Below are 24,267 nucleotides of genomic sequence, written 5' to 3'. Positions count from 1 at the left end.
TTCAAGCTGGCTATACAGGATTCCTGTCATGGCACATCAGGATAACCGCTCATAGACAATGCCATTTTGATAGCGAGGTGATATTTATAGAGCAATGTCCAATGAATCCACAATTCTGAACACGTCATGTCTAAAAAAAACATGCAACTGTGTGGTGCTGAAATAACTCTTCACATTTATTGCAATGTGTCTCATGATATGATTACACGTCTTACTTTGAAGTGATCGAGTGTTTTGTGCAAACAGCAATATCCTACTCCAGAAACCATTTTTTTCCACTTGAATTTTCTTAAACATAAGGAAGCTAACGAATTAATTCACTGCTGTGATATGGCAGGATGATTATAATATTGGCTCAGAGAGTGGCAAAGACAACATTGACCTTTGCTTGCATTCTACAAGGTGACAATGAACTTAACTTACAGACCTCACTTCATGGACAAGTGATGTCACGCGTTCCCTTCAAAAATTTTTCCATGAGGAATTTTGCACTCATAATTTTTCCAAATTCATGGTGAGTGATATCTTGTGGAGGATGGTACAAACAAAACAGAAATTATCACTCTTTCTCATCAAAGTGTCATACACAGTATAGTGTCCGACAACCTTGAATATTCAATGCGGCCAATCGTTGTGATATTCTGCTCTACTGACACCACAAGGCATTAAGTCACTCCTCAATCTGTTATCAATGATTTCATAAGTTGGAGTAAGATCCCTGTACAGTTACTTGTTGATGGAAGAATAAAACTATCTATCGCAACTTGCATGAAATACAATTCACATCACATGCAGAGTCTCATTTTACAGAGAAAATTCAAATTGGTGGAAATGGCTGAGAAGAGTATTTCTCCTCCTGATGGTATGTTCAGTAGACAGTAGTCTACTAGGAGCATCAAAGGAGATTGTCATGAATGGCTGTCTACTACTAGTACTAGATGAATATTCAACACTTTGACATTGAGAGGCTTTCTTCCATCTTCCTCCTTTTCCATCCATTAATTCATTCTTTCTTTGTAAGACTTCTGTGTTTCTGCTTTGTCCTCTTTCTCTTCATGCCCTTTATCTTCTTTTCTGAATAAAGGCTGCGAAGTATTAAAATAAATCAGAGCGTCATATTTTGCTTTGATAAGTACTCTCTTGTGATCTCTTGACTGATCTCTAATACAGGAGTTCATGATCCACAGCCCTCCTAAAACATCCCCCCCCCTTCCCACCCCCATCAAACTTGGTGAATTGTAAAAAAGACACACAATCTGCATCCATCAGGCCTGCCCTTAAAACAAGCAGGAACACTGGCTTGCATATCAGTTGAATGGTTTCACACAATTTCAAGAAGGTTTCAACATAATTAGTGATTCAGATTTGGCCTACGTCACATCAAAAAGTGTAAACTGTACCAAAAAGTGGCATTTCCCCAGTTATCCCACAATGCATTGCAGTGACTTTATCAAACATTGTATATACACTCAAAACGACAAAAACACACTGATTTGTGTTGTACAATGGATTGTTATAGAAGAATGACACAAATGTACAGTGCCATCAGCGATGAAAATATAGGTCAGGGTGTAATCTGCCGTAGAGTTCTACAATTAACGTACCCTGCGTGTACCCTACGGCTAAAAACTTGTATACGTAACGTACGTTTTGTATATCTAGCGCGCTATGCATCATGGAACCAGTAAAAGAACCATTGGCTATGCTTTGAAAATTAAATGGAAGCTTCTACTCTATAAAATTTTGCTAGAAGTGGAAATTAGAAGACAAAGACAGCTGTTATTTGCATTAATTACTTGTAACAGAGGGAGCTCTGACAGTAGGGGATGGAGTCCCCCTTCCCCCGAAAAATCCTCGTACTTCATACCCACAGCTCTGTGTCAGATAATCTTCATTGACGGTAAAACTGAAGAGATTGGAATACCCTGGTTCTACTTACTGGTCAGTCATCATGCCTCTGAGAGCCAAATTGGCGGCAGTGATTTCCCTTGATCTCTTTACTACTTCTGTCTTCTCAAGTTTCATCGACAGCAGGACAAAATCTTTCCACAAACCAGTTTGATCCTGCAAATCATTGCAAAAACACCAGCAAGGAAATATCACAAATATATCAGGGACTAAAATATGTAGGACTTTCTTTGTCTAATATTGGACATAGCAAGATTTTATAAAAGCTACAACATACTACACTTTCTCTCTCTGATGATGATATTTGCTGTTACAATAGCAACTTGTCACGCTTCAAACAATGGAACTCATATGACTCGAAAAGTTTTGGACGAATTGACTTGACTATTATTGTGGACAACAAAATGAAAATCAGGAAATTGTTTGCATCTTTCACAGTATGAAAGAAAATGTGGCACGGTGATGGGAGATTTACCTCCTTCCTTTTCTTTGATAGCCTAACAGTAGCCTGCATCATTTTGATCACTTCAACAAGATATTTTGGTTTGGTAGTCTGTGCAGACTCGTCTTCAACCAGACCTTGCAGGATTTCTTTGCTGACGTCACAAAGACTTGTAAAGAATTCTTTCCATGAGCACACAGCTCTCTGAAAATCAGAAGAATTACACAAAGGTCTGACAGTAAGACACACATAATAGATAAATGACACAGTATTTCCACATCTCAGTTGGAAAGATTCAGATTACATCATCATTACCATAGAGTTTGCGACCATAAGTCATAAAAGTGTAACAACAAAGTCAAGGGACTTGCTCACGGATTGATTTTTTTCTCTCTTTTTAGGTGTTCTCTGTCAAATTTATTTTCAACTGTACATTTCATGAATTTACATCATCCTGTATCAAAATATGCTAAATTTGAATGTTAGAGTGAATTCTTGTGTAAATTACAGATTAAAGACTTAGAGAAACTTAACATCTTTTTTTATCAAAAGCTGCAGGAAAAGAAATTCTCGATACTTTTTGTTCCTTTGTAGTTCCCCTTTTCAGAATGTATTGTCACCATTTCCAGATCCTACATTGACAATAATAGTAAAAGCTTGGTTTAAATGTAAAGAAAGCACTTACATTAAAATCTGACTTCCCCATCAAGGTTGCTAACATCTTACATGCCTGTATCTGTAAAGAAAATATTCAAAAAAAAACATAATGAAAAAAACACCACAGCAACATACAAAACTTTCTGCAAATTTATCATGTATAAAAATTCGTTCGCACACACACACACTCACATACATATATCATGGATCATGCTTCAAAGATGACACCTTGACTTTGCCCAATATAAGGTCAACAATGAGTTGTGTCATAGTTATACTACCTCCAACCACTTTCATTTGACCTGATATCTAGTCTTTGCAATTAATCATTCAAGTGAATCTGCTTGTAATTCACAGACAAAACTTTTTCTACGATGGATTCATTGACTGCAAATCAAGGGATAGATAATGACATAATCACAGAAAGTTTCAATGCTGGTTGAATTGAAAAATTGAAATTTACTACTACCTTTCTATAAAGTTGAACACCATCTTTCACATATTTCACCAACAGATCTGCCAAATACCAACCGTATTCCTGGGAGAAAAATTGAAGTACATTATAAGGCGTTCATTGCGATGGCATGGGCCCAACAGATCATGTTCTGGCAGTGGTGGTGGTGTCATTTTTGCAAAACAACGCAATTGTTATATAAGCGACCTAGCGGCCGATATAGCTCCGCTGTGTTTATGTACAGAATAACTATTTTTGACACATGTTGATGAAGAAGGTGGAAATCTTTGATAACTCAATGCAGTGGCCAGAAAAAAGTGGCTAAAATAAGCTGCAAAAATACAAAATTGAAGATTTCATCATACTTTGAATATATCACATTCGATCATCCCTAAGAACATGTCAACCAAAGCTATCTGATGAGTAGTTTTTGAGAATAAAATATTCTGACAAAAAATTGCCCCAAAAATAAAAATTGCAGATTTCATCATAATTTCAAAATATCACACTTAGTTCATATATAGAAACCTGTATGCCAAATTTCAAAGCTGTTAGACCAGTACTTTTCGAGAAACGCATTTTTTGACCAAAAATGAGGAAAAATTGCCCTAAAATTCAAAATTGCAGATGTCATCATTATTTCAATAAATATCATTTAGTTCATCTATGGAAACCTGTATACCAAATTTCAAAGCTATCAGATAAGTAGTTTTGGAAATACACATTTTTTGACCAAAAATGGCAAAAATTGCTCAAAAAATACAAAATTACAGATTTCATCAGAAATTCAATATATATTACTAAGCTTATCTGTAGAAAGCTGTATACCAAATTTCAAAGCTATCAGACCAATACTTTTTGAGGAACACATTTTTGGACCAAAAATGGCAAAAATTGCCCCAAAATTACAAAATTGCAGATTTCATCATTGTTTCCATAAATATCATTTAGTTCATCTGTAGGAACCTGTATACCGAATTTCAAAGCTATCAGGTGAGTAGTTTTGGAAATACACATTTTTTGACCAAAAATGGCAAAAATTGCCCCAAAAATACAAAATTACAGATTTCATCAGAAATTCAATATATATTACTTAGTTCATCTATAGAAACCTGTATACCAAATTTCAAAACTGTCAGACCAGTACTTTTTGAGAAATACATTTTTTGACCAAAAATGACAAAAATTGCCTTAAAAATGCAAATTTGCATATTTCTGCACATTTGAACAAATCTGAAATAGATCATCCCTAGGGACATATGTACCAAATATAAAAGCTATCTGACCGGTAGTTTTGAAGAAGAAGATTTTTAAAGATTTTTTTACCAAAATGACAAAAATTGCCTTAAAAATACAAATATGCAAATTTCACCACCATTTTAACAAATCTGATTTAAGTCACCTAAGCAAACTGCATATTAAATTTCAAAGCAATCGGACAAGCGGTTTCAGAGAAGAAGATTTTTTTACCAAAAACACCAAAAAAATGCCCCAAAAATACAAATATGCAAATTTCACCATGATTTGAACAAACTGAAGTGAGGTCACCCCAAGTGAAACTGCATATAAAATTTCAAAGCAATTCGACTTGTGGTTTCAGAGGAGAAGGCAATTGTTGACGGACGACGACGGACGCCGGACGCCGCCGGATAATCAACCTATTTGATAAGCTCCGCGTCGCTGACAGCGGAGCTAAAAACTCATAAATTTCACACATTCATATGACTGAACACGTAGCTCTGCACATTTTGATATTTGAATTATTTTTTCAGCTACTAAGAAAGATGCCAAAAACTACATCTGCAGAAATGAGTGTGCATTATTGTAATGTAAATTATGTTTTACACAAGTTACCATAGTAACTGATACAGTCAAGAGTTACTTTGAAGAAATATGACAATGAATGTAGACCCATATCTTGACAAAGAAATTATACACAAGCATTTGACCTCTGTCTTCCAGACAAAATTCACTTACTGGTAATCTGTATATAAGATCTGTGAACAACATTGGATGAAGACGACTCTCTCTTCGTGATAAAAAGTCATTTAGAGCATTTCTGTAGAGTTGACTGACTTTGGCAATGTCTAACATCCCTTGACGCTCCTTAGAGACATCGTCTTCTGGGTTACTTTTGGATTTCTTTTGCCTTTTCGATTTACCAGTTTCTGCGGTAGCTGCAGAATTACCCCTTAAGACCCGTACCTGACAAAAAAATTATTAAGTACGAACATGAGTATCTGCATAATCTGTGTTACTACGTTTTGAGTGAAAGTTACCACTTAAGCTGATTTTACTCGACCTAGCAGATACGGTGTCTGGTATACACATATGGTATACATAAAAACCATGACAGGTTTATCTGACACACGTAACAGTCTCATACATGTGATGCAATCTCTCATTGGACTAACTACAGCTGGTAGACTACCGTATTTGAAATTTTATTTCTTGCAATATGGGATGTCCAGCTTCAATCTAAAGTGTATCCACTGTAGGCAGATGGACAATGTCTCTTTTATGAAACTTTCTGCTGTTTATCTGAGATGAAATATTGCTGGTTCTGTTGCATTTATTTGTGTGTACCTGACAATGTAATGATGAGGTAGAGTGACATTGGCTGCGATAGAACTCTAATATGTGAAACATTATCATTGACTGTACGTACAGTGTTAAATCTTATCAGTTTTCGATTTACCTGAGTGACCATGGTTATTTAATAAAATCTACTGAGACAAAGTACATGTACAAATTTCAATGTCTAGAGTTCATGGTCCACGATCCTTTGACTTGAGTGATAGAGGACGGAATGTTGCATTTCAAGGCTAAGTTGTGGATTAATTAAAATGCCATTTATTTCAAATCAAAAAGGTATATGTCATTGTCATTCAGGTGCAGTGAAAAGACTACAATATCATTGATAAATTGTAATCTGTGTCTTAGAAATTGCTATTTGTTATATTATTTTCATTGTTACTCATTTGAACACACATGCATAATGTGAAGCAATGCTTTTTGAAAGTCTGTTGCATTTCAAACTCTGATTTCACACAGTAAAGTAATTCAGGTTGAATTTTATTGAATGTACTATACATTGGATACTCACAAGAAATAGACATCCTGATGACGCCAGGGATACCATATGAACTGATGTGGCTGCAATAGACACAAATGAAAATCCACATGAACTGAGCCCCGACAAATCCCTTGGCAGCTTTAACTGTGAGAAATTCCTCTTATTATACAATGCACGAAAGATTTGTTATAGCTCTGTTACACTAACTGATTATTTAAATATGTACAAAATTCCATTTTTTTAATTTGGATAATATCAGATAAGTTATAAATTTAGGAGCAAAACTATCAAAGGACCTGAAAATTACTGAGGTAAGTTTTGGCAATGAAGGAAAATATTTGTTTGAATACTTAGCAGTTGCTAATGTGATATCTTTCTGGGAAAAAAAGACATTTCATATTAAGTTTTTGATCTGATATGATTGGTACAATGTGAATCCAAGTTCTAGCTGAGAAAGAGATAATGTGGCATGTTACCTTTGTGTGCAACTTTGAACAGATCTTCCAGTATTTGATGTAAATGTTCACTTTTATCTTGTATGTCATGGGGATACTAGAAAAAGAAGAGTGTTTTTTGTCATGTTAATGAAAAGACAGGGGGACATGGATTTGAAATTTTCAATTTGCAAATTTTGAATTTTGAATAAACCTGTGATCAAATGATGGCATTTGATTCCCACTTCTGAACAGAGAGTATTTCAGGCTTTCTATACACCTACCAAAGAAATAATGATTTAGGATATCCTTTCACAATCTGTTGCTACCAAAACAAATATCTAAGTTGAAAAATACTGTTCTAGTTCAGTTCTCATGGTGAAATAAATTTTGCATCTATAGCATCATGTTTTGAAGAAACTCTTTAATCTGAAGCAAATGGGTAGAATGTTATTTTACATGTTTTAAATTAAAGGTATACAGTCACTTGTAATCTAAATATGCCCATATATGGTCAAAGGGGTGTTCCTTGGTATTCAAAATGCCCATGTGAGGGCGCTGTTTTTAAAAAGTGGCCACCCGCTTAAAATCTGTGATTGGTTAGATTTTCTCTTTCCATGGTAACTGTGGCAAAATTGGAACAGGTGACAGTATACCTTTACCCCTTTCACCACCATAGTTTGACCCAAATCCATTGTTTTCTATGGTAAAGTTGGACCTGTACACACGGAACTGGGGTGAAAGGGTTAATATGAACAACTCACGGTACACTAACCTTTTTCATTCTACATAGTTTGTTTTTGTAAAGTGCAGAGGCTTTTTCTGCCAGTACGTTTTCTTCTTTCTGGTGTACGGCTGACTGTATGGTTATGAGCAGAGGATGGATAAGTTCCTGTAGGAAAACAGAGCAGCAATGCGTGAAATATTTTGAACTAACACTGATGCTTCCCTAAAGCATGTGAAAAGATGAGCACACAATATGTTCTTTCCTTTGTGTTTACAGTGTGCTGCAGTAGCCAATGGAGGTCTTTCAATAGACTTGTGACATTGATACACAAAAAATAAGAAATGGCTGTCATTTAGGCATACATGCACACACAAACAGAACTCTACACAAGGCTCAGAATTCAAATTATCTGTAGCTGTACTCAGTCTCGACCAACCGGATCAAATCTTACATGTAATCATAAGAATCTCTCTCACATAGCAAAACAACATTCTGTTGAGACACTTGGCTATACAAGGAGAAAATGAAGAAATGTTGTGCTTTCAGGGGGATTTCCTATAACCCTTTTCCTGCCAAGTTCACATTTCACCATCAGGTCAAGATGGTAAAAATTACTGAAATACAACATATTCCATATGGTGTATTTTAACATAATATTGAACATTTGATGGCCATTGAATACATAAATACTGTAAACTTGATTTTTATGGAGTAAAGATGCTATAAGAGACCAAGCCAAGTGGGTGAAAATACGTCATGTTTTGGCTCAATACCGCTTTTTACTGACTTGGCTGACGGGGAAGTGATACTGTCTGGCAGGAAAAGGGTTAACCTCTCTCCTTTTAGACATTTTCTATTATTGTTTTCAAGGACATCTGTCCAGGGAACTGTTTTCCTTGGGTAAGGGCAATGGTGGTGATGTGGGAGTGTTACGGTACATTCTAAAAAGTGGGATAAAATGAGTTAGCCTTACCAGTACCAAGGGATTTGTTGGCTGTTTCTTGATAAATATATCTAACAAATCCACTACCCTACAAAAAAAAAACGAAACAAAATGTCAAACTTTATATTATCAGCAAGAACATAAAACATGCATTATTTTGTTTATAATGTGCCTCTTTGACTGACAAAATAAACATGTATGAAAAAGCCATTGGATTCATCCGCAATCCTTGTCTGAATGACACTCTTCTGTCTTAAAACACAGTGTTGGCAAGGCTGACATACACTTCAGACGATAACACTAGGCTGTACTGTTTAGCATTATCTAATGGAAGAATACATTTACTGCTCAATTTTCAATATACACAGCATCTTTAGAGAAGCAGATTATTACAAAAGTCTAAAAAATCTGGATATTTTGCAATGCACAGTTCGATATGAATGTGGACAGACAGGAGTTACCAGTACCGTATACATGGCATGGACTTTGGCAAATTCAACATGCTCCCACGGCAACAGTGATGACAGCATGAAAAGAGTTACTAACGACAGAGTTGAAGACACTATGAACTTGTAAGTTTCTTTTTTGAAGCTAATTTCAATTAACACATTACATAATGTGGTTCCTGAAGTATGGGTATTGCTGAAAATTATATGGTAAAACTTGTTCAGTCACGGTGACTTTACCTTAATTTGAAATGTGCCACCATTGTTTTGCTGTCAGCTTTTTGTTTCTTCTTCGCAGCTTTTTCTCGCAGCGCTGCCGCAAGGAGTTCATCTCTTTTGAACATTTCACTGTCACTCAAGTCTTCCACCTCATCAGAACTAGAGCCACTTTCCTGAAAATGTAAGTGTCAGGCACTATCCTAAATCACAATCTCTTTATCATACAAGTACTACATTCTCCCGGTCTTTCATTCACTTTCAAATCACACCTGATGTTTGGTTTGTTAACAGTGCTACAGGGCAGCGCAGACACTGGAGGAAAATTTGATTTCTGTAACAGGCTCATCACATTGCTTTGTTGAACTGAGAGCTACTTATGCGAGCTAAAACATGACTAAATAGAAGTATAAAGACACTATTATACTTTGTAGGAGGCTGTAAAATGAGTAGGATTATGTTGGACAGATTGCGTTGATCCAACAGCTTGCTTGCAGGACTACTATACCTACTTGAAAGAGGGACCCTCAACTTTAATACACATGAATGTCACCCATCTCTCACACTAAAACTAGGGTTAGGATTTTCAAGGTTAGATTCATCGTCACTGGGATTTCCTTTGAGAAAGTGCAAGCACAATCTTTGATTTCAATTCCAAAACAAATTTTCTAAACCTTTATTTGCCACTCCCAAGCAGCAATTGCATACACAAATTGTTTGGAGAATCATACTCAGCCAAAGATATAAATAAACTCTTATTAGAAAATTTCAGAAAATATCAAATACAACACTGTAGGTGCTTGACAAACAGGTATTTGTGTCTTTCTTTGTTTCTGTATTGTGAAATTCACCTTACCTCATCTGGATTCACTCCAAGCGCATCCATTAACTTCTGTCGTAACTCCTGATCAACTACATCATCTTCTTCTTCCATATCATCTTCATCCTCCTCCTCTTCCTCATCTCCATCGTCATTGCCATGGTGACCATTCGTAAGTTGATGATCATCCATGTCAACATCATCTTCTTCCTCCTCCTCCTCCTCATCATCATCTTCCTCTTCAGAATCTGATTCAATTTTGATCTCAACGTTATCCTCACCAGGTTGCGATTTGCTAGGATCTAACACCTGTAGGAGGGAAAAAACAGGACATGAAGTGTATACTGAAATGCAATGACCATCATCAAACACTGGCACAAATCAATGAAATAAATGGTCAGTGTTTTTTATTGATGGGAAAAGTTTATGCTAATGAACACATTTCTTATGATTTATATCTTCATATAGACTAAACACAACCGTTTGTAGAATTAGACTGCGAAGTTACTGCTGTGAACTGCAATAAAACTGTTTACATTAATTAGTTTCAACTGTAGCTAGCTGGTAAAGTCGACAACATTAACAGAGTCAGAGGACACAAGATCTGCTTTTTGACTGCCCACATGCAGAGTAAAAGACATCTTATGTCATCTGACTTTGTTAATGTTGTCGACTTTGATAGCTGGTTACAGTTGAAACTAATTAGTGTAAATAGTTTTATTGCAGTTTGCAGCAATAGCTTTGCTGTCTAATTCTGCAAATGGTTGTAAGAGTGTATCAGCTTTGGGTATGGTGGTTGCTTGTATATCATGAAGCTAAATCAGGCAAGGGACAAACTGCATTACAATTTGCTAAAAATTTCTATGGTCATTTATGTGTACATGGCAAATGTGAGACAAGTACTTTTCAAAAAGCAATGGTTTTCATTTTCCTTATTAGTCATACATCTAATTTTGTAAAAGACACCATCCTTTTCGTATTATTCTTTGGCTTGTCAGATGAGAAGTTATTGGCAAGACCGAAGCACACTTGACCCATACTGAGCAATCTTACAAATCTTAGAGGTTCCAGTTGCTTTACAAGGCTGTAGGAGTGTCTCCGGCCCCCTAGCAAACCTGATTTTTTTTTATCAGGATTGGCCCAGTTTTCTTAAGGTGTGCCAAGAGGTAGAGTCTCTGTCCCAGAAAAAAGTGACGTCAGGGTTGACAGTACTCGACTCACATCAAGAAGTATCTGCAAAGCATCTCTGGTGAGGTGAGGGCAGATGATTTTGAAGACATTGTCCACTACAACTCTCAGAAGATGTGAAGGTTGTGACAATAAACTCAGAAGGATTTCTGTGACTACTTCTATCCATTCAGGCTCCTCATCTTCATCCTCAGTGTCTTTCTTTCTCACTGAACGACGTTTTTGAAGGGCCTTTTTTTGACAGCCGTGTAAATCCTGTAAAACAAGTCAAGAAAATGTGGTTCTGTTGTCTGGACTTTTTGTCATTTAGTTTGGTGCACACTGTGGTATAACATTAAAGGTAGACAGACGCCTGTAATCTAAATATGCCCATATATGGTCAAAGGGGCATTTTCGGTATTCAAAATGCCCGTGTGAGGGCGCTGTTTTAAAAAAGCAGCCACCTGCTGTGATTGGTTAGATTTTCTCTTTCCATGGTAACTGTGGCAAAATTGGAACAGGTGACAGTATATCTTTAAACCTCAGCAAGTTTATTTTGGAGCTGTAATGAAGGTAAAGATAATATTAGACAATACTGCTTCATTTTGGGGCTAATTGATCACAATGTGATAGCACTATTGTAATGGACGAAATGAGAGTCAGCTAGGTTTTGGATTAAACTGCAACTTTACAGAACTACTAATGATGAAGCTAGAGGACCTCTTATGCAAATTTGTTTGAGAGTGATTGAACTATTGAGATGTCACATGGACATATCTGAGAAACAGGCTTGGCTTCTATGAATGCTTCCCCAGACAAGCAGTTTTACATCGCTGAAGCTAAAGAAGAAATAGATGATATGGCATGATGGAATGCCGCAATGCTCACCTCTAGAATTCCAAGTGCCTGTTTTGGTTCTGTAAACAACTGAAGACCAATATGTAAATACAACAACTGGAACGCGTAACCTTCTGACAATGAACTGTCCTTGCTGGTTCTCTTCTGAATCTTTCTGACGGCAGCTAGCATCATATTCCACGATTCCATCATCTTCAACAGCACATTCAAATTTGAAAAGGGGAAGCGCAACGGTGAGATAATGAATGCAAAACTGTATAACAGAGGAATAGTGCCCTGACCAGATATTCTCTACTTTGAAACAGTAGTGTCAGGTAAAATAGTAGTTCAGGTCATATGGTACAATGGTAGTACAAATCATTGGATTATTTATGATTATTGTATACATAATGAGAATTTGGTGTACCAACAAACTGCATAGCATATCATTACATTAAGGTAATGACTGAAGGTCCAAGATTCAGGTGACCATTGTTCAAAGATTTTTTGGTGAAAAATAACAGTTGTTCACTTGTTCACACCTCATTCAATCTCTTTACAAGAAGCTCAACTGGTGAAAGTTTTCAATGAAAATAACAACAGTTACAGCCATTTTGAATTTCAAATACCACACTATTAGATTGGTTTGTATAACATGATTCTTGAATCTAAAAAATCTGTACGGTAGCACTGTTTTTCCATGTACGTGAAAGAGAAAAGTTCTGTACTAGAGCATTAATAGTTTGTTACAATAAGATACAGTAAGAAATTTATATAGCTCCCGGTACCCATCAAAATGTTCACCAGAGCTTCGCACAGTATCACATGAGTATGCACTCTCAAAACTGTAGGTCTTGATTCTAGATTTGAAACTTCAGAACTTGAAGCAGAATGACTATGACAAGGCAGTCGATTCAATTTCTTATTTACAAATGCAAGAAACACGTGATTCTGCATATACCAGTAGTTTTAAGAACAATCCAGTCAATTTCTTTTTTCTATTTAAGGTCTGGAGGTAGTACTTTATCACTGAGTTTGGACACTGGGTGGCAGTGTTCACTTTTGAGTAACTGTACAGCGAACATCACAACTTCATACACATATAACTGGCCTTCGCTGGTTGTTCCCATTAGTTTCAATGGCTTCCCTGAACTTCTGGCTTCTGAAAATTCATAAATCAAGCACGAAGTAATAGTACACCACCAACAAGACAATGATAGCAACGCACTGCAGTAAAAATTACTGGTACTTGACTGGCTGCTGAGCAGTGCATCGAGATATGCATGCAAATTCCAGCAAGAAATGACAAAATAGCTGCTTGTAACAGCCCTGCCAAGTCTGAGCTATGAAGGTGGTGACTTTCGACAAAAGATGAACTTATCAAAATCTGGATTCTGTTTCAGAACCACATGTACAAAGGAATACATTGATTCAAGGCAGATTCCTGCATAAGCACATATAAAGATAAGAACACTGCCAGTATATTGTTAAAATATTCCATGTAGAGACAAAATTTTCAGTGTTTTAAAAGAAAACAACAAATAAAAGCTTTTCTTACCAGTCGTTAGGATATTAGATAGAGAGTTTAATGCACTGAAGAAAAACTGTGATAGCTGTGTTCGAACTGCCTCTGAAACGGGTTCATCCAAGACAACCTGACACTGAAAATGAAATTTCAAGCAAAACAAAACTGAGTTGAAGAATGGATTATATGGAAAAATCATCAAAGTGACTTCATACTTTACAAAATAAACTTTGTTCAATTGTCATACTAATACTATATTTGTGTCAAAACGCTTCCTTTTTTTTCCAATGAGATAAACCAATTTTCTTAGACTCCACCATTCAAGCACCTCAATCACCTTTAATGGGGTAGCTCTTATAATTGAGAGCTGTATAAAGTTAGTCTGTAAAGTGACCAGAATCGGTCGAGAGGACTGTCTTTTCAGAAAACTATCACCAACTAAGTAAGTTAGTGAATGAAATTTGAAAGAAACTGAAAAGAACCAGTGATGGCACCAATAACAATTATTCTTGAGTTTTCAAGAAACTTTGCTGAGGTTCTTTGAATGTACTGTTGCTCTAACAGGGCTTACTTACTGTTCAGGACGATTTGGCACTTTTCAGTGATATCCAAATCTGGGCTTAACACACTTACCTCTGGTATTTCATCATCCACAGTAGTTACTTTGAAGAAGGCATGGAGGAACATGAATCTTACACACTGCAACAGCCAACCATCTTGTCGCGGTAGAGCTAAATTACGAACCAAGTACAACAGCTACAGGGGAGAAAGATGATTCAGCTTAGTATTTGTTTTTCTTGTGCCAAAATTTGTACGGTGACCCCGATTTTTATTCTTGCTTTTGAAAGAGAGTGGTTGAAAAACTCCTTGTGGAAAGTTTGAGCAAAAGTTTACGTCTTTCACTTTTGAGGCGCACACTACCTTAAAGCCCCAGTATTTGTAACTTTTAACCTTTTTCAATGTTCGAAATTACATATTATTCTCTTACATCCATCGTGAAATGTTGTTCAGTAAAGAAATAAGCCAAATTTGTGCTCCTGTAGTGACATACAAACGCTAAATATTGCCCGATCAAGTTGGATTGCCGCGCGGGTTTGTTGACAATTTGTAGGCTGTGCACGTGATCGAGAACGCCGATACTGATGACATCATCGAGCCTGCAACATTCCTGGGGCCTTGCCATGCCACGCCACACTGCCTGGGTAATCGCCCATGGTCGCCGGCTGAATGACCTGCGAATGGTTTTATTTTGTTCTTCTCCGTTCAAATACGTACTGCTACTGTGTTTCAGAGGATACAGAACTTTGGCAGAGGAGGCTAACATTCTATTCTGGTACCGTGTGCGTTATATACGGATTATTCAAAGTGCAGTCGGCAGTGCACCCTGCAGTTGGTCACTTAGAACTCCGGGTACCGATGTAAAATCAAGACGACACTATATACACTTGACTCACTTCTGTAGGCAAATAGCTATCAAAATTGAGTAACTTGAAGTAATAAATTTCAGCTGATTGTCGCTTTAGCGGCAAGGTGATTGCGAAATCGAAGCAACATAGTTTGGCAATGTATGGTAGGCTGTCGAATGCAGTGAACGCGATGGCCCTGGCAACAAGTAAGGGAACCTTCAGTATTTACGACCTGGGGGTCATTCAAAAATTGAAAGCTATAAGGGGGTGCTCAAAATGTTTTTTCTTTGTCTTACTCTGTCCTCAATGACATAATGATGTTGATTATATATATTTTCTCTGATACATATTAAATAAAAAGAAAATAAATACTCTAACAGAACAATAAATATCAACTAGATGAAGCAAGGCAAAAAAACTACAAGTAGCTGCTACTACTAGCAATACTTATTATGAAAGAGAAGATAGTGACGATGAGAATGATATCATTGTTCATGTACGCAATGGCACCAGCGACATTAAAGATGAGGATCAACAGTGGTGATGATGATGTCACACAGTAGTTTTCTGCAGTCGTTACCAGGGTTGGAAGGAGAGGCTGGGTCATGGAGAAATGTTCTCGACAGATATCACTATAAGTGCACAGGATCTAGGACAAAACTGAACTGTTGTGAATTCATCCTTTATATTATCAGAAATGTATATTTTACTTGACTTGAGTTCAACAACCATTTGGACATTAACCATACCATAATGACATGCTACCCATCCAAATTTAACAAAACTATGTGGTCGGAGACTGCTTATTAGGTGAGCTTTATATCTACATATTATTACATGGGCTCAGGTAAGCCAAACTTTCTGTTAGAGAGGGGGTTAGGGACTCAAAGTCATCATGGTTGGCTGGGGTGCGACTCAAAATTTCGGAGTTTCTAATGTAATTCCTCCGACCCCTAGATCGTAAATAATGACGGCTCCCTAAAAAGCTGTGAACGCCCGAGTCAGAACGATCGGGACCAGTATACGCACTGCTGTATCTCAGCGAAAATTTAGAAAAAAACAATGGAGCTACTGCTAAGAAATTTACAGACTCTTGGCTCTTGATGCATCAGTTACTGAGCTTTTATACTGGTAAAAAGGCATTCTGAATACAGCGGTAAATTTCCTCCCAAACGAGAAAGGATAACACGCGGGCATTCTGCAATGGACGCTGTCAATTTTACCTTGCTGCAGGCCCCACACCAATCTCGGCCCGGCCCCGCTGCACTTGTACAGTCTACTACCTCCATGTAGTACAGCCTTACAGGTCTAGTAGCTGGCCAAAGACACAAAAAACAACGTCGGAGTGTAAATTCCGTAGGTCAGAACCGTTGGTCATAAACTTTCAGAACCAGTGATGTTTAAAAGTTTTGTATTAATCACTTCATTTAGGTTTATGTGAATGACCTTCTCATCGAGCTGCGTCTATAATTGTCCCGGGCATTGTCCATGCAAATTTGGGGCCTGCCTTAGCTCCCTCCGATTGTCTGTAGACTTCAGCCTGAGCAAATTGTACAGTTGTGAAAGTCAGATATGTATCATGAATTTTATACAAAAATATAAACAACAGAATCAAACCAAGAGGTTAGTTTGCTGTCGGGCCGGGTGCGCAGGGGACGACTTTGCAGTGAGGCCGGGATCTCTCTTGTGTTCGAACTTCCATCGCATCGCAGCTAGCCGATACTTGTTGTACTACTGTAGTCCTTGTGAGGATTAGGTACCCATTTAACGTTCGATATTATTTTGAAATACTTTTAAATTTAATAAGTAAGACTTTTGTACTGCATTCAAGATATAATTTTTCCTTTCTGAGCGTTTTCAATTACGCCGTACGGCAACGATATGCAAAGTTGATAGGCTGTGTTGCCTGCAGCGTAGCCTGGCCGTACACAAAACTTCGTTTGAGTAGACGGAGCAGAATCAGTCCCGTCATTTATTTTCAACGAAATTTTCATTATACTCCATAATGGAAGAAACGACTAGTTCAATGATTACAATGGTGAAGTGTTGAATTTTTATTCATATATGTTTTTCTCTCTCAATTCATTCAGCAAACTTGATCTCCGTACCATCGGTCACAACATGCAGTGCCTTGCATGAAGCTTACAATCGACTGCCTCCGTCGTTAGTTTAGCTGTTCAAGACGTTTGTTTGCACGGCTCATTATAGTCGGAACAATCTGTAAACACTTACATATTTATATCTTTCCGGTATTTCACTCAACTTTCGCGCGTTTTTAGCTGAGTCTCCAGTTTCAATGGACCAGACCTTTTCGAAGAGCGTATGGTTTCTACGGACGCCACAGTAAAACTTGCGTAGATGTGGTTGAGCATGCGCGGTGGTGTGATTACGTTTCATTTCGTGTGTCAACAAAGCTGACTTCTGGTCCGGACAAGAAGTCATTTTTCACTCCTTTTACTGTTTATCGTGAGGCGGACTGGGCATGCAACTCATGTGATTCAGTATTAATTATGGTCTACTTTCATATTCTGAGGATGTCATTTTAATCAAAAATATGAAAAACATTGTTAAAAGTTACAAATACTGGGGCTTTAAAGCATACAGCATAATAGAAGACACTTCCTTACCTGGCTACACACCCATTTCCTGTCAGTATCAATATTGGTTGATTTTAACCTGTTAAAAAAATATACATCATTAAATGTAATCATCATACAGTATAGATTTAAATACATAGACAATTAAAACTGACACTGATATTTTACAAATTCACCTATCTTCCATTTTTCCCTGACAGCCTTTTAGTTATGTCATCCTGTTACCATTTTATTTCTGTGAGTCATCCCCAGACAAACCTTTACACATTCAAATCTGAAAATCGTTTGCAATATCATGGAGTCTGAAATCATAGACAAGATATGTGGAACAAACCTTGGCTGTGGTAACCCTTCATTGAAGACTGACTTCAGCCATGTAATATATAACACAATGCCATCATGACTCAATCCATTGATTAAATTTAGAATAGTTTTGCTCCTTGTAACTGTATCAAATTGAATTCCTCCTCTTTCCAGCAGTGTTGTCAAGATTGCAGCTTGTTTCTCAGCACTCTTGATCTCTTTCATCTGCTCTGACAGATTTTCAACCTTAAACAAGGCAAAAAATCATGTTCATGTTAGAGAGTTTTTGAGGAGAACATTGAGCAGATAGAAATAGCCTGTTGCTGTTACGGTCTATGGAAGCTACTGACAAGAGAATGCATATAAACATGACTTTTCTCCACAGAATGATATTTACGAAATATTGAGAATACTTGTAACACAGTAAGCGCATCAAGTTCACAGAACATCTGAAAATATAAGGCTTGCTTTGCATTGTAGCATGACCTTTGCTACATGTACATGAGCATATCCGTACAAGATACAGATTCCGTCTGTGTAGAAAGCTGTGAATACAGAAGTACCCTTCCTCACAAAGTCCTCTTATTACTGAAAATCTACATCCACATGGAAATTCTTTTGTAAAACACTCTCTGACAACTGGACACTTCTGAAAACACAATAGGCCTTTTTGATATTCTACGTTCTGGCAGGTTTTTGCTGTCTTTTGAATATTGAAAGATGTTTCCGACTCACCAACTGTTTGGCATCTCCATGGAGTCTGCTTTGTTTGTTGGCCAGGTGGTTCATTATACACCGTAGAAGATTTTCGCTGAATAGACACTTCACTGCGTCTTCCTTGACTAAAGGTAGTGTCTTCTCCAACAATCTGAAGGCTAGATATTTCCTCGTATGTGATAGAGTGCACATATGCTCATCAATGGCCTCAGTCCAGAATTTTTCAAGTTTTGCAGTATCTTTGACAAGTTGTGAGAGCACTAACTCACAGATGGAGTGTACATTTTGACTTGCAGTACTTGCTGTTTCCTTTTCCGAAAAAAGAAATACATTTTACAACAAGATGATACAGATGAAATGTACAAAAAAGAAATCTTGACTTTAGAATAGATCCAAGGTTTTAAACAGTTCAATATATATCATTATTTAAATTATCTTCTACGAAATTCTGTATTGCCTCACTTTCAGCTAGCCTGAGTTGAGCAAAACACTGTTCTTGTCCGGTACATGTACATGATACAATACTTTGTCCAGAAAGGCTTTGATAGATATCACCGTTGTAGCTAGATTTTCTTCAAAGGCAAGTGAAAAATCAGGCAGAAAGTCATAGAAATGTAGCACATGTAGTTTATCATTAACTGATAGTAGAGGAAAAAGTTTAAATCTTACTTACATCTAAAATATTGGCTATTTGAGGGAAGTTTTCTTCCTGTACAAGGTCATCACAAGACCAGTGAGCTTTCAAGAACTTGGAATTGACAACATTCTGGAAGAAATGTTATTGCAAGTCTACACTGATTCAAAGATTGATGATTCTTTCATCAAAATTGTGACCAACACGATAGATTTCCAAATTCCTGTATAGATTTTCAGCATGGTGGGAAGTGTAAGGGATGAATTGGATATTTTGACAGTGTCAGTAAGACTGAGAATATTAATTGTTCTCACTCACTATAAACTCTTTCATCACAATTCTTCTATTACTGTTTTCAAACAAGCAAGTCAACGTACAAGGTGAAATTCATTAAGAAGTACGGACGACTGATTAGGATACGATTGAGCCATACAAAAATATGCAATTCCCCTGATAAGGCTCTGAAAAAGGGTCAAGCCAGTTCAGCACTGTTTTGCATTGGTTTTTTTTTTGCTGGGACCGAGAGAAAAAGGAGAAAAATGGACATTCACACAATAGATTTCATTTGGGAGGGAAAAATAAGGTTCTTTTTTTTCATTGAATGTGATGCAACTTCTATGGCTTATTACATCACAAACATATTTACACAAATATAACAATTAGTGTTGCAGGAAAAAAACAAATTTTTCACAACTAACTTGTAGAAATCAAATGACTGACAGATACTTACAGGAAATTGATTGTGACACACAAAGATCAGGTGTAGTCTTTGCGGAGTGCAATCTTCCCAGCCTTCTTTCAGTTCAGCATTCAATACTGGCCAAATGTAGCTTTCGAACATGTCACTGTTACACTGGGAAATACAATACACAAACATGTAACATTGTGCCGCACACATTGCTGAATATAACAATTTCCAAATACCGTTTTCATTACACTTACTTTGTCTGGCTCTTTCAATGGTTATATATCACTTGGCCAATTTGAAAAAATAAACTTCAAACATCTCTGAAGGATTCTGCACAAGAATTTCAGGCATGATGTGGCTGGATTATGTCTCCTTTGCAATTTTGACTTCCTTTTCACATATTGTCTATGATAGAAATTTATCTTGTCCCGTATTTGCAAATTTTAAAAACATTCTACGCAATTTAACCAGCAAGGTTTAATGAGCCATCTATAGATAAAAAAATGTGTGAAGTTAATTTGGCAAACAGATTCAAACTATGCAGGCTATGACAGAAATGGTCGAATTAATATTGGTATCCTTCATATTACACCTGAAAAATGCCTTACCTGGACAATGATGTCCGCCAACGCCTGGGTGCATACATCTTCGAGATATCCTTTCTTTTGGCTCAGCTTGAAAAGCTCTGTTGTAACTTTCTTAAGACAGTTTTCAGGTTCCTTTATAAACAAACGTAAAATGTGAAGACATCAATAAGCCAAAGGCTTTGGATTTTATGGTTGCGAGCATGAACTTTGTCGTCAACAATTGAGCAAATCATTGAATATGTGAAATAAAATGTACTGTGATCGGTGTACACTGGATAACAAGATAATTCACAGACAGATCTTCATTTATCATACACTTAAAGGGACAAAGTCGGCCATTTTTCAAGAATTTTGTTTGATGCAAGATACTTCTTATATTGTTTGACATGTTGAAAGATACTGAATAAATGGGTGACCATGCATATATTCGACCCCGGTTTTAGACAAATTAAATGAAACCATCAAGAAAATGAATTAATGGTCATGACCATTAATTCATTTTGGCGATGGTTTCATGTAGCATGTCTCTAACCGGGGTCCAATATATGCATGGAGAAGTATCTTGCATTAAACAAAATTCATGAAAAATGGCCGACTTTGTCCCTTTAACACTTCCATTCCCTTGGGATTGGGAGAAAACCATTTGCGGTACAAAGATGTACCATGATTTTTTTAGAAAGAAAGCCTCACCTTGAACAACCTTCCAGATTGAGCAATTGCTATGTAAGCAAAAATCTGACCAAAGGTACATCCTTTTTGTTCCTGTATATTAACATGAAAAGACATAAGGAACAAATTTAATCTGATTAAAATCCGATAGAGCGATGGGTCGGTCTTTAACGATTTCATGTTGCGGTCTTTTTTCCCGAAAGAAAGACGTCAATACAAAAGCATAAGAGACCGACCCATCACTACATCTCATTTTATTCAGATTGGGAATAAATTACAACTGATGCACGCATGGATTCCCTGCTTTGGAGACCCTGATTCAAGTGGTAAAATTTCACCGTTGAAGAGATTTTAAACACATAATCCATATCATTACACCTAAATACCATAGACCCTAGGTATATTTATACCAATATACGAGAAAAGATAATTGAGTGCCAATCTTCTACACCTGCATATGAAAATGATCTGATTTGATAGACTTTCAAAACATTGATCTAATAAACATATTTTGTAATTCAGTCAGGCTTAACTAATGAAGATCTCTAGACTGGTTTGGAAGCTGATGCAGATAGGTATCAGCACTGAAAATAATATTCAAATATTCAAAATGTTTCTCATTTCAGGATTTTGGCATCACACTGTACCGGCGGGATTCCTTTGATCTGGAGGTGTTTCTTGATGAGATTAAAAATGTCTTCAACTTTGACAGCATCAATGCAGGCGAGAATCTGTTGGGAGAATACCGTAAATAATCACATATCATTATTATGGCATTTCTAGTGTACAACAATTTTTTTATGAAAATGTTGAGTTGGGGACCAAAAAGCACCATTCCATGATCAGGATGTTCACCTCAATATGTATGCATGCGATCTTATAAAGAGGGAGAGCTTCATGTATTTTGCATAAAAACTGCTTTTCCTCATTATTTTGAAGGGCACTATGCTGGGAAGGGAGCATATTGACATATTGTTGCTTTTAAGTTGATTTCTAGGCAAGCTGCACCAAAATAGAGCCAGTCACAACACCACTTTGTCCCATACCGATTTATACCAACATCACCTCACACCAAAAGCACTCATACCGAAACCTCTTGCCTCAAGAGTCACTTTGCCGTTAAAACATCCTCAGAATTCCCCCCTCCCCAAGGAAACTCCACTTCTCCCCACACAGTCGCCAGATCGTAAAGCTGATAATCACCAACCGATGAACACAAAGATTTCATCCCTATCTGTTAATTCCAACGCAACAAAGTCTTGAAAGTGAACACATTTGGAAAAACTGGTGTCATGTAAAGAAAAGGCGTTGTCCCAGTAAGACAATTTCACTATACTAATACTATTACTTACAGTAGGTCTTTGATTGTATATGTGCATATGGTCTCATTGGCATATTTATGTTGTTTTTTCTTATTCAATATTGTGTATGGTTTCTGGGAGCTCAGAAAAGATTAATGTCTTGACAATAATGCATCAAAGTAATGCATACACACATTGCACTGACTCATGGCGGTTTTGGGACATGGTAGTACCTGGGGCAAAGTGGTTTTTGTATGAGGTGGTACTTGGTGGTTTTGGTATAGATCTTGGGACAACCTGGTTATGGTGCAAAGTGTCTGCTCATACGTGACATGCTTACCTCAGATAATGCAGTGGCATACCCTTGCCTAGCACCTTTCCGTGATGAGGCCAACCCTTTGACCAGTCTGAGTAGAGTATATGACAACTCTTGACAGTAATCTTCTCCTTCCTAGGGACAAAATGAAGCAAACTTTTGTTTTATTTTGAAACACTGCAAAGTTGAGAAAGTGGGGGACAATTTACTTTTTCTATTTACCATCATCATAGGCCTTGTATCACTGGCAAAATTTGAGACAGGCTGTTTTTTAGTTTACACTCTGGAACCTGTTGTCAGAAAAAACTTTGTGATTGTGTTGCAACTTTTGAACAACCTACCCAACAACAGGACAACCTGAGTACCATCAATGACAGTTTATGAAAACTTTAAAACTGATGTACCATAACACACAACTTACGTGTTGTAAAAATAACGAATAAAGAATACAAGTATATAAACCATCAGTATATATAGAACCACCAACTAATCCATCCACAACTAAGTTTTCAGTGCATTGTGAATAACAATTCATCAGAACATACATGTAGCAATTACCAGAATATGTGTATGTAGGCAATATAACACATTTTCCAATGTTACAAAATGAATAAAATAAAACAATGCTGAAATAATACTGAAATAAACTACTGACAATAAGCAGGTCAGTATTAAACTCAGGTACTATCATCAGACAGACACTAATAGTTGTTGGCTGATTACATTTTACAGCATGTAGCATGGAGCTGATGAAGTAGAGCTTCGGAGTCTGTTTTTAAGACAACATATCCTGATCTGGCGACTCACTCTGTGTGAATTGATCTAACAAGGTAGATACAGAACAGCTTCTAAATGATCGCAAAAGATGAGTGAGTGCGTGCGTGAATGAACGAACGAACGAACAAACGAATGAATGAATGAACGCGTGCATGAAAGAATGAACTACCGTAGTAATGAAATAGATGATGATACTGTCGAACTATTGACATACAAAATTACGCACTTTCACGAACCAATTATGACATTCGACGTTTCGTATGAGAAAAACGAAGTGCTGTAAAGCCTGGTCTCAAATGTTGCGGTGAGGTCCTGGTCATTCCCGGCCACGTCTTTGATTCGTATTGCTACAATGTTGCGAAATAAACGTACTGTTCTGCACTTACTGTAGATGTTGTTCCGTTTTCATGTTCAGTCTGTTTTGTCACAACGATGTCCAGCAGTCGCACAGCTCCGGACACCCTCTTCTCGTCCCTGGAATCAGCGAGATCCCAAAAGGTATTTAAAAACTCCTTGTCTTGCATTTTGGCCAGCTTTTCGCCTTTTCACTATCCGACAACGTGCTTCGACTGTCCAATGAGCTACCCTAACTTGGTAAATATTTGTCTATAACGAAGGAA

The 24,267-nt window shown here is 37.1% G+C and overlaps 1 protein-coding gene across 1 annotated transcript; it reads right to left on the bottom strand.

Annotated features, from left to right (window-relative positions):
• Nucleotides 1-150: 150 nt before the first annotated feature.
• Nucleotides 151-24,240, bottom strand: LOC139145267 (myb-binding protein 1A-like protein). The gene is made up of 27 exons (XM_070716310.1): nucleotides 24,034-24,240; nucleotides 22,895-23,005; nucleotides 21,901-21,984; nucleotides 21,275-21,346; nucleotides 20,606-20,716; nucleotides 20,040-20,162; nucleotides 19,349-19,441; nucleotides 18,694-18,984; nucleotides 17,990-18,204; nucleotides 17,686-17,734; nucleotides 14,286-14,408; nucleotides 13,686-13,788; nucleotides 13,150-13,289; nucleotides 12,179-12,340; nucleotides 11,345-11,566; nucleotides 10,160-10,432; nucleotides 9,328-9,479; nucleotides 8,672-8,729; nucleotides 7,747-7,863; nucleotides 7,014-7,089; nucleotides 6,568-6,617; nucleotides 5,439-5,666; nucleotides 3,477-3,545; nucleotides 3,036-3,086; nucleotides 2,384-2,554; nucleotides 1,940-2,064; nucleotides 151-1,085 (listed from the first exon to the last, which is right to left on the bottom strand). Exons 1-27 carry the CDS (start codon nucleotides 24,169-24,171, stop codon nucleotides 1,004-1,006), a joined length of 3,489 nt encoding a protein of 1,162 aa, XP_070572411.1. The 5' UTR covers nucleotides 24,172-24,240; the 3' UTR covers nucleotides 151-1,003.
• Nucleotides 24,241-24,267: the final 27 nt, after the last annotated feature.

This window comes from Ptychodera flava, chromosome 12 (genome assembly GCF_041260155.1).
Source record: "Ptychodera flava strain L36383 chromosome 12, AS_Pfla_20210202, whole genome shotgun sequence".
NCBI classification, from domain to species: Eukaryota; Metazoa; Hemichordata; class Enteropneusta; family Ptychoderidae; genus Ptychodera; species Ptychodera flava.
Note: the sequence above shows the minus strand (reverse complement) of the source record. Positions and strands in the feature narration are given on the sequence as shown.

Bases quoted from the DNA above. Each gene is read 5' to 3' on its own strand.
- LOC139145267 (XM_070716310.1), bottom strand. From the start codon at position 24,171: ATGCAAGACAAGGAGTTTTTAAATACCTTTTGGGATCTCGCTGATTCC. The intron at 19,442-20,039 runs GTAAGTATCTGT...CATTTCTTCCAG, and splicing joins TGTGTCACAATCAATTTCCT to AATGTTGTCAATTCCAAGTT. The intron at 3,087-3,476 runs GTAGTAGTAAAT...TTTTCTTTACAG, and splicing joins GTGTTCAACTTTATAGAAAG to ATACAGGCATGTAAGATGTT.